This window comes from Orbicella franksi, chromosome 10 (assembly GCF_964199315.1).
Source record: "Orbicella franksi chromosome 10, jaOrbFran1.1, whole genome shotgun sequence".
In the NCBI taxonomy this organism is placed as follows: domain Eukaryota; kingdom Metazoa; phylum Cnidaria; class Anthozoa; order Scleractinia; family Merulinidae; genus Orbicella; species Orbicella franksi.
Window position 1 is genome coordinate 6,921,781 of NC_138154.1, and position 15,000 is coordinate 6,936,780.

The 15,000-nt window shown below is 40.3% G+C and overlaps 2 protein-coding genes across 2 annotated transcripts in view; both read left to right on the forward strand.

Annotated features, from left to right (window-relative positions):
- The first annotated feature begins 8,353 nt into the window (after positions 1 to 8,353).
- LOC145501552 (uncharacterized) lies at positions 8,354 to 9,775 on the forward strand. Its single transcript, XM_081481009.1, has one exon. The coding sequence runs from the start codon at positions 8,354 to 8,356 to the stop codon at positions 9,773 to 9,775; it is 1,422 nt and encodes a 473-aa protein (XP_081337135.1).
- A 2,344-nt stretch (positions 9,776 to 12,119) lies between these two features.
- Positions 12,120 to 15,000, forward strand: part of LOC145500593 (uncharacterized) — a 4,184-nt gene continuing 1,303 nt past the window's right edge. The window contains exon 1 of the mRNA XM_081480115.1: positions 12,120 to 15,000. This exon is cut by the window's right edge and continues 901 nt beyond it. The gene's annotated coding sequence lies outside the window, so the exon portion shown is untranslated.

The following is a 15,000-nucleotide window of genomic DNA, read 5'->3' on the forward strand; positions in this document are numbered from 1 at the left end:
TGTTCTGCATCTCTCTCTGCCATAGTCTTCTGAGTCTCCTGCAGGGTATGCTTTCTAGCTGGTGTTGGTGATTTTCCATTCCTCTAAGTCTAATTTAACTCCTTTAATATCAATACTAGTTTGAATTGCAGCAGCTGAAGTCTCAATTGCGATCACAAATAGATATGGCGACATAGGATCCCCTTGCCTAACACCTCTGCTTAACTCAAAATTAGCAGAAAAAGATCCATTGTTTATAATGCAATAAAATGTTTTCACCCATCTTACAAGACTGTTACCAAAGTCGAAAATTTCTAAGCATTTAAACATAAAATTCCATTCAAGGCTGTCGAATGCCTTTTCAAAATCTATGAATAATAATATACCTGGAATATTGAATGTTTTAGTGTATTCCAAGACATCTAGAATTGATCTAGCTGCTTCCCCTATGTATCCACCTGAAACATATCCAGTCTGATTGCTGTGGATTATCTCTGGTAAAATTTTAGTAATTCGTGTTGCTGTTACTTTGGATGCTATTTTAGTGTCAACATTGGTGAGAGAAATCGGTCTCCAATTTTCAAGACAGGTTCTGTCTTTACCTGTTTTTTCGATAAGTGTAATGACCCCTTGCCTTTGTGAGTTAGACATTTCTCCCTCTTCATAAGCCTTGTTAAAGCTTTCGACCACCATTTCACTGATTGATGACCAAAAGACATTATAAAATTCAATTGGCAGACCATCATTTCCAGGAGTCTTACCTAGTTGGAATGTTTTGATAATGTTTTGGCATTCTTCAATTGTTATTTTTCCTTCGCATTTCTCACTTGCTTCACTTGATAGCTTTGATGGATTTGGATTTTCAAAGAAGATTGCTGTGTCTAGAGTGTCTAACTTTGTTTTGGAACTGCTGTGCAGCTTAGTGTAAAATTGCTTTTGTGCGTTCCTTATCGAGAGTGGATCGGTAGAGATATCTGCACTACAGTATAATTTTCTAATATGTTTCTTAATATGGTTGCATTTCTCCAAATTTAAAAAATATTTATTCTTTTCTCCGTGTTCGTGCCATCGTGCCCTTGCCTGTCTAATTAAACCTTCAACTTTTTGGTCCTACATCAATTCAAGTTTGCTTTTATGTCTTTCCATTGAAAGGCAGCTAATGATTCTTGAGGTCAGGAGGTCACCTGATATGTCGTTATGTTACTCTTCCCCGGTTTCACATTACACTCTTAACAGCGTGTTTAAGGACGTTTGCCCGAAAATTTTCCAGGGGATAGATTTTTTCTTAAATTTTACGGCAGTCAGATCATGAGTTACTTGTGTCAGAAATGCAAAAAAAATAAAAAATGCGGGTCACCGAGTTCGTTTCAGGATAAAACGTGTAGAAAATGACCTGATTTTGAAAATTCAGCATGGTCTACAAGGGTTTATAGTTAAAAATATCGAATGCGAGTCAAAGGAGGCAAACGATCTTATTGGATAGCACCACCGCCTTTGGTTTTTAAAGTAGCAACTATCCGGATCAGATCTCCATACATTGTCAGTTACATGGACTATAAGTGGAGTTAAATAATGCCCTTGGCAGGGAATGTGTGATTAAGAGGCACTAAAGGAACAAGCTGAAAACATGAATCTCACGCGAAAAAAGTAAGCTTTGCTCTCGCTGCTCGTATATCACCGGCCTTTGCTAACTAAAACGGCACAGCCTGTGTTTCTGTGTTTTAGTCATTTTAGTCACTCATGATGCTCAGTTTTGCTGTTATGATTAGGTTTTAGAAGTAGTGCTAATCCACCCCCACCCCACTCCCAAGAAAAGTCATTTCAAAAGTCGTGACGGCTAATACTCCCGAAAGCAGAATGCAGTCTGCATTTGTATTGAGGCACTAGCCTGCGAGCAGGCATATATTGGAGAAGATAAAGTAGGAAAGGAAATAGGGAATTAGAAGTGCCACCCAAGCCTGTTCGCTGTAAAAGAATCTACCTGGACATACTTAAAAAAGGCCATATTAGCATTGAAACGGATGAACTCTGTGCTGCTGTAACTGAGGATCATGTATTAACATGTTTGATTTGTATTAACAAGCACATCTTAAAACTATTAAGAGTACAACATCAACAAGTAAATAATAAATGTCTGACACTTTTTTGACGCCTTCAACGACACAGGCAAATATTGAACTTCCTTAAGATATGTGATTGTGAAGTTTTACAGCAATCAAATGAGAAGGAATTTCTGCAAATATGGCCAGGATAGGAAATTGAATGGTAAATTTGGGAAGAAAATCTTAAGCCTATATAACAGAAATTTCAGATTAGAAAAATGAAAGAATGAAACAAAGGCAACTAAGCCTTTATTTACATAGAGTAAGTTTGTCACTTTTGCTAAGCGACACGAAGCGTAACTGAAAGCAGGTAGCTTGCTTTACTTGAATAAATAATATGCAGAATTTAAAACATTATCTTCAGCGGTCCAACCTTTCCTGCAAATAAACGGTTTCTTATTTTGGAGTATTTATCTTTGCGCACATTTAGATGTCTGCCAAATGTTATTAAGCGCAAAACTATGAATCACGTCGACATCAAAGAGATCAGTCCAGTGTTCAAATTATCTCAGGGTATCATGCATCTATGAACGATATCTTAGAAGCGAACAATTATCTCAAAATGTATCTTTTTCAATTTTCTTTTTAAATTGAAATGTCTTTAAAGAGATTTTGAATACTGTAATTCAACTAAATGCCGTGATGTTCAATACGGTGTTACGTGTGTAATGTGAAACCGGGGAAAAGTATGCCGCTCATTTTCAATCGATTTTGGCCGATTTGGGGCATCAAAACGAAAACATTGTGTAAAAAAAATTTTTTGATTTATCGAACTTAAAACAATATTTTTGCAACTAGTGCCCATAGGGCTTCATTCTGGGCAAGTTTGAAGAAATTCGATTTTTTCGCTATTTCCAAGTCTAGTTGATATTTAGGCAAAGCTGCTCTTAATTAGCGTAGGTTTTTAGTTTTGATTGAGAAGCTAAATGTATATCAATCACTCAAATAAAGTGTTCTATATGAAACTCTTTTATGTTTGATATGTTACGTCTATTTCAGTGAGTTCAGGCACAGAGCTGCCTTGAAAAAGGATAAACAATAAACTACTGCTTCCAGAAGTTTTGTGTTATCTAGATGAAGATTAATTTTGTGCTTTTTTTGTAAATGTATAGGGTAAAAGACCATATTGTAGTCACTCAGGAAAGGTTAGATAGTTTACAAAGAAAAAGGAAGTTAGAAGAGAGTGAGCAGATTTCAAAGGAACTAATTGCAAGAAAGAGGAAGAAACTTAAAAGACAAAGGAGCAGTTCGAGGCTTCAAAAAGAAAACTCTGAACAATTTGAAGTGCCCCAAGCAAAAAGGTCTGCTAGTAGAAGAAAGCAAGAGACTCTAGAAGCATGTGGTGAATGGCATGGTGCCACTGATACTGATTAATTTAAAAGTGAACTTCTGAGCTTTGTGTTTGTTTTTGCTGTTGTTATTTTTTAATTACATATTGAGCTTTAAGTCTGAATGAAATCTTTCAGTGACCTTTCAACTGAAAATCAGCACACAAACTGTGTACTGTTTTTTTATACAAAATATCAACATTCAGAGAACACACTATACCTTGATCGGCTCTGCAACCTGTTCTGCACTTTCTACATGATTTCCCAAAGGTAGCCACTGCAAAATCTTACATGTGAATGGAGTTACAACTTTTCCTCACCAGCTTCAAAATAGTTGTACTCTCTGATGGTGAAGTTAAATACTTTTTTCACTTCAGGTAAGTAGAAGAGAGCCCTGTGTTATGATAGTGTGGCCCATTATCTAGAAGACAAGAAGTAAACATGACAATAATATATGTATCTATCCAACATTTGAATTCATTAAGTGTCGTAACACATTTGAGTCATCTGATTTAAGGAAGGAGTTCCAGATTTTCATCCATAAAAATGGCCATTTTGAAGTAGAGCAATAAAGACCATTTAACCAATACAGTTGTCATCTTTAGATTTGTGTTCTTTGAACCATTATCAAAGGAAATCTGTTTGATGTCTTGATTGAATAGTCTAATCCACTCTTTGTGAGGCCCACCATTGTCAACAGCTTGCTTGTCGTAAGAAGTGAACTTCAAAGATGACCCTTGATCAGCTATGTGCTTTAGTTCATCAAATGTAAATTCCAGAATATTCTGTCTACAGTTATGAAATAAGTCTCTCCTTCAATGATTCTTGATGAATTGGTTACCTCTAATTGTCTTTCAGAGAAAATTTCCTCATACACATATCTAGGCATCTCTGTTGGTTCTATTATACCTACTGAGAACTCATTCACAACTCTGCAAAAGAAGCTTTCTGTTCTCTGCTCTTCCCCTTGTATGGTGGTGGCATACATACCAGGGGCAATACCAGAAATGCCATTAGAGGTGCCACTGACAATACCAGAAGTGCCTTTAGAGGTGCCAGGGACCATGCCAGAAGTTCCATCGGAGGTCCCAGGGACATTGTCATAAGTTCCATTATAGGTGTCACAGACCATGCCAGAATTTCCAGTAGAGGTGCCAGGTACATTGTCAAAAGTGCCATTAGAGCTGCTATGCTATTGGATGTATGGTGTTAAACATGAATTCAAAGCCCATTTTCATCTTGATATACAACAGACCATGCCCAACCAGTTTCTAAACTATGTTGCAATTATAATCGGTTTGTTTGCTTAGACGTAGGACACTTTTTATTACTTACTTTTACAAATTCAAACTCATTTGGTCCAATAATATATTTTTCAGGGATGATACAATCCTTTCTCTGAGCTGCACCATGCTCTCTTGTTTCACCTAGTGTAACCATGTCCTTTTCTACAACCATTTCTTCCAAAATCCATCTTCTGTTATCTTCATTGGAGTGTAGAAGAGCAAATTCAAAATGGTTTTCTTTGATGCCTTTTTTTGGACAGGTTGCTTCGGTGTGTTCCTCCTCAATATGTGACCATAGTCCTCTAAAAGTTCTTCTATCCTAACTCCTTTCCATCATGTTTCTTGCTGTAGTAATGCTGTGGAGGATTGGCCCGCTTTCTGTCTAACCTTCAGACAATGTTGATACAGATGGGGAATCCACTGTTAGCAATATATTGGAGGCCCACCTTTCATGGCCTGCTGCCTCAGATATTTTGTCATTCATTTGCTGTTTTCACTGCTCTTAATGGCAGACAAGCTAAAGCACATGAACTGTTCTTGTTCCCAGACCTTCCTCTTTCTGATCAGATAGCCACGCTGAGTTCTTAAGATTAAATTAACGTTGATGAATTGAATTGAACGAGTATATACAAATTGAATTAACTAGAAAAAGAGTGATTAAATAAAATAAATAGTATGCTGGACAAAACTGTTCTGGTTCAATGTTTCATGACAAAAAATTAAAACAAGCAAAGCCTTGTAAATAACTTTTTGATTGTCTTAAACCTTATTAAATTCCACACATGGAAAATTATTTTCATATAGATTGCATAAGGAAGACCTGTGTTACAGCATATCTAAATTTGTAGACCGGATCACAGAAGTTTGGAAAATTGCATGATTTCAGAAAAAAATGGCCCATTATTGACTTAGCGCGATAATGGGTTTTATGCTGAGGCGGGGCCTTATCTTATCTTACGGTACAAGCTGCAGAGGTAGATAGCCGTTAATGGGCTAGACACCACACGCAGAGCAAGCTTTAAATTCGTGTGCTCTGCTAACCCTCTCCCCTTTTTCTGCCAGCGCCGATCGTGATAGCTGTTTAGCCTTAGAAGCGTACTTTTCTTTCGTCGGAATCAGGCAAGTGTACCTTTATAGCCCTTACTTGTACTCTAATTAGTCTGTCCTTCTCCATTTTGGCTATTGTTAACCTTCGTTTCAAGTTGCTGTTAGTGCCCTCTCCTTTTATACATCTATGGCCAAACATCGCGTGTTAATAATAGGGCACTCCTTCGTTCACCAACTTGTGGCGTTTGTGCAGAAGAAGCGGCACTTGCATGCGTTTATCACTCTTAGTGATATTGCGGATATTCATTTTCATGGCGTTGGGGGCCGCACAATCGAGAAATTTCGTAAGTTTGACTTTACAGTCGTGCGCCAAATTGCTCCCAAGATCATTATTTTGGAGCTTGGCTCCAATGATCTCGTTAAGGTCGCGCCTGAGACTGTTGGCTCCGAGCTAGAAAAATTAGTTTGAGATTTGCACGATGTATATTCAGTCGAATTTGTTGTAGTAGGACAGGTATTGCGGCAACGTACGCGGGACTCAGAGGAGTACAATTGTAAGGTGGGCAAGCTTCACCAATATCTTAAGGTAGTGCTCGAGCAGTTGCCTTTTTGTTATTACTGGCAGCACAGAGGTTTCTGGAACTGCAAGCGAGACCTTTATTTACCTGATGGGGTCCATCTAAACAATTTAGGCTACTACAAATTTATGCGTAGTATTCGAGGGGCTGTTTTGAAGGCTGTAAAGTTAGTGGGTGTGTCCGCCGATTAATTGCTGTTGCCCAAGGCCACGTAGCCATCGTGACCTTTTAAAGGCGGTATTACAAAATATTTAATACATGCATCATATATACAGATTTCGCAGGCTATATTGGAATTTGTAATTACTTGCACTTGACATTTATGGCGTAATTAGTGTGTTATCACCTGGCGGCTATTGTTATACCACGTTAGTGTGCCCAACACACTCAGGCCATTATAGGACAATAGTCCTCTTGAAATGTCTCAGATTGTTTTACAGTATTGCACTTGACATTATGGCGTAATTAGTGTGTTATCACCTGGCGGCTATTGTTTAACTGCATTAGTGTGCCCAACACACTCAGGCCATTATAGGACAACTGTCCTTTTGAAATGTCTCGGATTGTTGGTTTTGTTATGTTGCCTGCTTCTAAGTGTAATTGACATTCGTTGGCTTTCACATAAGCCTTTACGAAATGTCTCGGATTTGTTTGTGCCATTTGTTTTCAACATATTAATTGCCCTTGGCTCATTGGCTGAAGTGTTTCCAGCCTGCTAAGACAAGGGGAGTACACCCACTAGGTTTGAGCTTCACAGCGTCTTAATCTGATCTACGTTTAAGTAATATAATTTCAATTTTTCATAAGCATGCCTCCTAAACGAGCCTCTAGGCGCCAGGCGTCAAAAAGTTCCACACAGCCGGTATCGGCGAAACAGTGCCGTTCAGAGGGTAAGTCTGCGTCCCTGCCTAACAGCACAATGTCCTCACCACAGTTCAGCCCCACCGCACTGAGTGAATTGATATCAAACGCGATTTCTGGGGCCTTACAGTCGGCCGGCATCGGCACTCTCAACATCTCTCCCGCAGTTGGCGAACAGAGACCTAGTAATCAGTCCACGTCACAGCCCACCGTGGTTGAAGATGCCGCCTCAAAAGAGATTGCAGATCTGACGAACACTGTGGCTGCGGGTAGGCTAACCTTTGCGTCCGAGAAACCGGATGGCACGTTTTCCAGTGTCACTTTTGACCTTGAGTCTCGCATCTCGGATCGTATCAAGGCAAAGATATGGGCAAACGAATATGTTGATTTCGGGTCTCTCCTCTCCGTATCACCAGACGAGTCCAAATATCGATTATCTGTCGCAAATGACCATGATCACCCTAGTCTTTGCCTTGAGCACGTTAAGCCAAAACGGCGTAGCTTATCCATTGACCAATGGGTGACTGCATTTAATGTGTTTGTAGCTGTTTATACAATTAGGGTACCGAAGGCAACAAGTTCTCTGATGAAGTATTGTGAGGTGGTCAGAGACATTGCGGCAAAACAAGGTAACTGGTGTTATTACGACAAGTAGTTCCAATTTCTTCGCCAGTCTAAACCTGACCGATACCCATGGGATAACGTGGCTTGGGAATTATGGGACCAGGCCATGCATAGCTCCCTCACCACCTCACGCCCAAACTCGAACTATGATTTTCGTGCAAGGTGGCCCAACCAGCGTCCCTTTCAGTCCTTTCCCAAAGGGGTGTGTTGGAGATTTCATTCTGGTCAGTTCTGCAGGGGCTGCAATTTCAAACACTCCTGCTTCAAATGTGAGGCAGTCCATCCCACAAGCCAATGCAGCGTTAACAGACCGAACAATAACACAAGCAACGCAGCCTCTACCATGCCCTCTGGGAGTGACAGTCAGGGAAGAGCATCGGTTGTTGAGCCACGGGCCAACGCCGGTAAGGCCCGACCGTCTCGCATTTTATCTTAAGGGCTATAACAACGTAATTTCGGACTATCTTATCCAAGGCTTTATTCACGGTTTCTCAATATGATATTTTGGTTCTCCCCTTGCAATCCAATCCCCAAATCTGAAGAGCGCCATGGAGAATCTGACTAGCGTGAATAAGTTGTCAAAAGAGCTCGCAACGGGCAGAATTGTGGGTCCGTATGATACGCCTCCCTTTGAAACATTTAGGGTATCGCCCCTAGGCATCATTCCCAAAAAGTTACCGGGAGAATTTAGGTTAATTCATCATTTGTCTTCCCCGGAGGGGTTATCTGTTAATGATGGTATTCCAAAAGAGTTAGCCACCGTAAGATGTGCCACTATCGATGATGCTGTTAGGCTTATTAAAGCAATCGGACAGGGCTGTTTTCTGGCTAAGACAGATATTAAATCCGCTTTTCATATCATTCCTGTAGCCCCCTGCGATTTTCTATTGCTCGGGATGGAATGGCAAGGGAAATTCTACTTTGACAAATGCCTTCCCATGGGGTGCTCGTCATCGTGCAATATATTTGAATCATTCAGCACTGCGTTAGAATGGATCGCTAAATATAGATTGCACGCATCGTCGGTCATCCATATTTTAGATGACTTCTTATTTATTGGGCATTCGGAGGCCAAATGTCAGGTAGATCTTGATAATTTTCTTTGCGTTTGCCATCGTATAGGCCTTCCAATAGCCGATGAGAAAACTATGGGCCCCACCAATGCTCTGCAATTCGCAGGGATCACTTTAGATACGGCATTGATGGAGGCTCGTCTTCCAGAGGACAAGCTTGCCAAATGCCATACCCAGTTGGTGAATTTTTGCTCTCGTAAAAACGTCACGCTGAAAGAGCTACAATCTTTAATAGGGCTCCTCAATTTTGCCTGCTGTGTTGTGGTTCCTGGGCGTGCTTTTCTCTGCCGTTTGATAGACTTGACTAAAGGTATCCAGAAACCCACACATCACATCAGATTAACCCAGGAATGTAAACACGATCTCAACCTCTGGCGGGAATTTTTGAGCGTGTACAATGGCAAATCCTTTTTCCTCGGATCGCGATGGGCCACTTCCCAAAACCTCAATTTATTTACGGACGCGGCGGGTTCCTTGGGCTACGCTGCAGTATTTGGCACACATTGGTGTTTTGGAGAGTGGCCCGCCGCTTGGAAACAACTCCATATTACTATCTTAGAGTTCTTTCTGATTGTCCTGGTGCTTGAGATTTGGGGACCGCTTATGCATGACAAATGTATTGTTTTCTTTTCGGATAATCAGGCAGTTGTTGCTATAATCAATAAGCAAACTTCTAAAGATCGTTTAGTTATGGCTTTGCTTAGGCACTTTGTTCTCTGCACACTTAAATACAATATTTTGTTTCATGCTAAGCACATCGCTGGTCGCGTTAACCGCGAAAGCGATGCTTTATCTCGCTTACAGGTAGAGAAATTCAGATCACTAGCACCTTACGCAGACGAACAACCAACGCCAGTTCCGCCGGGCTTACCACCCAACAACTGGCGCATCACTTGAACGACCTTCTGCACACAGCCATTACTGAGGGTTCGCGTAAGACTTACCAAAGAGCTTGGTCGACATATGTCGATTTTTCATCTGAATTTTGCGAATCGCGTGCTTCGCTCCTTCCGGTCTCGGTAAACAATTTAGCATTGTTTATATCATATCTCTCGGCGAGGAAGTTTGCCTCCTCAACAATCTCGAGGTATGTCTCCGCGTTAAGTTATGTTCACAAGCTAGCTAATTTTCCTGATCCCACTAAACAGTTTTTAGTGCAGAAGATTTTAGCGGCTCACAGTAAGCTATACTCTTCACCAGACATTTGACTTCCAATAACACGTAGCGTGTTGCAACGATTAGTGCTCGCATTAGATCATACCAACTCATCAGCATATCAAAGGCTGTTGTACCAGACCATGTTTTTGGTGGCCTTCTATGGCTTTTTTCGAGTAGGCGAACTCACAGCCAAGGGTGCGATTTTGAAACCTTTAGTACAAATACAAGACCTTCATTTCCAATTTACAGACAATTGCGTGACCGCCGCGACAATTGTCATCACCGACTTCAAACTCGGGTAGGCGCCCCTTTTCAGTTGTTTTGGACTGCGCAATGGGAACAGAGTTTTGCCCAGTGAATTATTTACAATGCTACTGTTCTATGCGGGGTACCACTCCGGGTGCCTTGTTCTGCTTTTCGGATGGATCCCCAGTTTAGACTAGCCATTTTACGCAACAACTGCGGCAAGCACTAAACTTTTGTGGACTTGATTCATCCAAATACAAATCTCACTCTTTTCGGATTGGCGCCGCATCGTTGGCAGCTGACCAAGGTTTATCGGATGCCCAGATTCGCCACCTTGGCCGTTGGAAATCCGACACGTTCAAACTGTATATTCGTCAACCTGGAGAGGTGTTTAAGACTTAAGCTCGCCTTTCAGTCAGGGGCTGGGGCATCATAATTATTATTTCTAGTCTTCAGTAAACTACCTCAGCTGTTAGTTGTAACTAGATCAATGCTCGCCTTCCAGGCATGGGCAGGGGCGGCAATTTTAGGCTAGTACATCCTATTTTATTTTTCCAGTTAGTTATTTTATTTTATTCCGACAAAGACCAGGCAAGTGCTGGCTTTGTCTACTATTATAAGTGTTCTTACTATTCGATTAATCATGATGTGATCTACAATTTAGCTTATCTCCAGAGTTAGTTTGCCTGTCAGACAAGGGCTGGGGCAACAATTTTATATTAGAGTAGTTGTTAATCTAGAGCGCTGGAATGCATGCTCTTATCGAGCCCAAGAACTAGCCGTTACTCGTCGGGGCTTCAAGGACATGTCAGAGAAGGGCCTGGTGTTCCTGATGCCTTCATATTACATAGTTTCCATTATCTTTATATTTGGTCGTTTCTGCACCATTTCATAGTGCGTGCATGCATGCGTGCCTGCGGCTTGAGTTGGGGCTTGCCACAGGATGTGGCTTGTGGCTGTTTTTTTGCCCCGACTTTATTCACTGAATCAAATATAGCGATGTTTAATTGATTAATTTGACACCTTAGCATTTGAATGGTTTGAAATAAATGCCACATGAGTGGCCAAATTAATCCAAACAAGTGTTTCAGTGATTCAGTGGTTTCTGGCCGCATGCACGACTGCGATTATAACCATTTCATTATAGTCTTTTGTGCGCTGGGTTTATAAATAGGCGTCGCTCTCGGCATAAATGGCCCAATATTGACAGCGTGATAATGGGTTTTATGCTGAGGTGGGGCCTTATCTTATCTTCAAAAAACGGAGCATATCGTCTAAAAGGTGGGACTTCATACTAACATTATCTGCAAAAAAATCTTTGGGCACTTACTGAATTATTCCACAGGAGGGCTACAAACACTTCGTCCACCACAGGGTACCTGCGTCAGTTTTTATTCATTATAACATGCAAATTCTGTAATAATGACGCAGCAACAGACAGAAAATGCCACAAAATGGATACACACCTTACACTTTAATGAAATAGAAGTATTTCTATCTAGTCGCTTAAAAAAGAAAAATTTGCCCACCACAGGGTATCCACCGCTGTCAATGTTTTTTTCATTATAACATGCTAATTCTGTAATAATGACATAGCAACAGACAGAAGATGCCGAAAAATGGTTACACACCATACACTTTAATGAAATAAAACCATTTCTATCTATTCACTTAAAAAATATTCACCTACCACAGGGTACCCACTGCCCTCAATGTTTTTTTCATTATAACACGCTTAGTCTGTAATAATGAAATAGCAACAGACAGAAAATGCCATAAAATGATTACACACCATACACTTTAATGAAATAGAACCATTTCTGTCTAATCACTTAAAAACATATTCGCCCACCACAGGGTAACCATGTCATTTTTTTGTTCATTTTTCATTATAACACGCTTACACAATATAAACTTTAATGAAATAGAACGATTTCGAAGGCCCATGAAAATAACAATCGGCGGCTTAATGATGGCCTCTATTATTGTAGAAGTGAACTACGTGACAGGACTTACTCTTTGCTAAGTCAAACACACGTGTCTGCAGAACACTATCAAAATGCTTACAATGTCTGTATTTAAACGTTAGAATGACTGTATAATGAAATTTGCTTTTGTTCGTCTACTAAGGGAATAATACATTTGCTTGAAACTTGCACGCCTGACATCGCATGATTCGCATCTTGATACAGAAAATGTTATCAAAAAGTCTTCGCTCAATTGAAAATAACTTGATTTGCTTGCGACTTAATGTTGGTTGCCTAATACACCTAAGAAGGAGTAAAGCAGTTGGCTGTAAGATAATCCCTGGAAATTACTTCCTGGGAAGCGCATACATCCTTGTAATTTGATAGCTTGATTCGATCTTCCACAATAACTACAAACAGAACAAACCTTCACCCTAAAAATACAAATTGATACGAACGAATCTACTTGCTTTTTTTCTTTTTAAAATTGGAGTACATGCATAAAGGTCTGGCGATACTTAATGTTGAATTGGCGCTTAGGATATGTAATAGACCTAATAGGGCAGATACATCAAAAGGTTGTTGAGATTCACAGGCTTTTTATAAATAGACTGTTGGTTGCAAAAACACGTGCACATGCATGAATAATATTTCAAAGTGTTCCTCACGGCTGCGCCGATCAGTTAGAGGCATACAATGCAGAGGTGAAAAGGTCTATCGTTAAAAATGATGTTGCAGTTCTCTTGCTCTTTTGCTGTGCACTGTACTAGTTTGTGTGATGTATCAACTAGATACCCTGATCATACACAGTTCTTTCCTTTGAATTCTTGCTTCAGTGATGTAAAGGTGCTCTTGAGAGAATTACAAACAACACAATCATGAGTAGCCTCTAAAAGAGAGCTGATACTTGCTCGTGTTGGTTTGTTTGATGAGGAGGGTGAGGATATGGTTATTTGCCCAAAGCATCGCGCTTTACTTGGAGTAAAATATTGTCCTTCAAGAAAGTGCCAGCATCCTCTGCATGGTCGCCGCAAGGGTAAAGTATCCAGAGGGGTGAATTTGAAAATGTTGAAAGAGATAAAGGAAACGTGGGATGTTTTGGTTCCCGTGGGCTCAGGTAAGCGTGATCACTGAATGTAAATACGGTAATTACGCATGCTTTGGTTTCTTGGTGATTTCGCCCCATGTAAGGGAATCAAGACAGTTTGGATTCTGGATTCCACCCAGTGGATTTCAGATTCCAGATATTGTATTCCCCTTTCTGTCAGTGGAACTTGGCTTCCAAATTTCAATCGTTAGTGGGATTCCAGATTCCTTGAGCAGTACTCCAGATTCCACAGCCCAAGATTCCAGATTCCACAAGCAAAATTTCGTGGATTCCGGAATCTGAATTCCCTTACACGGGGCGAATATTGACTAATACACTAGTCTAATCAATTGTTTTATTAATAGACGCAATATTAGAGTGGGAAAGGATTTTTTTCTTTCTTTTTTTTGTGGGGAAGGGGGATGGGGGAGGATGGAAGATCTTGTAAGAAATTAGTTTTGAGTTATAAGGTATGATATTTAATTTCTTTTTGTATGTTAGCTAGATTACCTTCTAGTATTTTCTAGGGCACTAATCACTAATACCTACAACAGGGTCAGATTTACAGCCTCATTTTCAGAAGCAGAGGTTTCGGTTTCAGCAATATTATTCTTTTTTAAAGGCGGGGCCCTCTGGTCCTCTTTTGGCTAGGAATGGCACCACAAACCTATTTAGAATCTAGCCCGGTAAAATCCCTCCCTCTAGGAAATATTAGAGTGCCTAAATACATGCAGGCAAGCTGTTTATTGCTCGGTAAAGGCTCCAAACAATTTGATCTATCTAGCTTGTTACTACAGACTAACAACCCATAATACTACCAAAACTCATTTTAGGTTTATTCTTGTACGCAGGGGTTTGTAGACAATGCCGTGGTGACTGTCTCAAAAATGTAGCTTCTATGGAAGCGGATTCCAATGTGCAAGATTCCGGACCGAGGTCGACATCTCACCTAGAGCCTCAGATTCACGAACCTTCATGTTCCGCGGAGTTTGCAGAGGAAATAGTAGAGCTACCACAGTTACCGCCTGCTACAGAAGAATCGGAACAATTGTCTGCTGCCTCTGTCCATCACGTAAGATTCCAAGAAGATCTCATTAGTGAGGTAAGTTCCTCTTCAGCAGAGTGTGAATAAATTTACTGATTTCAGACGGGTGGGACATTTGCGTCACTTGCTTTGTTGTTGTCAGAATCCACCGATCTTTAGCACAATTCAGGGAAGGAGGGGTTGTTGCTTGATGTATTGAGCAAAATGTTGGTTAACAATTATTTGCATGGACTTTGAATAAGCTCAGGATTCGTTAAAATTGGCTTTTATTACTGAGGACCCTTATAATTATGGTTGCATCATAAAATTTCCTCGTCTCAAAGAACGCCTGTCTTTGGACGATGCTTTGCAGTCGTGGTTTCGTATGATATGAAATTGCTTCGTGTTGCTCAAAATTATTTCTCGAACTTCATTTGAAACGTATCGCGCGAAATTTGATAAAATTTAATCATCAGTAACCCTTAACAATTACTAATCAAAGCGTATTCTCCTGTCATTAACTTTAGAGAGGTTTGAGCAGATTCGTATAGTGTTCATAAGCATAGCCAACGGGTGCAAAGCATAGCGGCCGATGGGAATTCTTTAATGTAAAACTTGTGGTGCCAAATTTTTTATTACA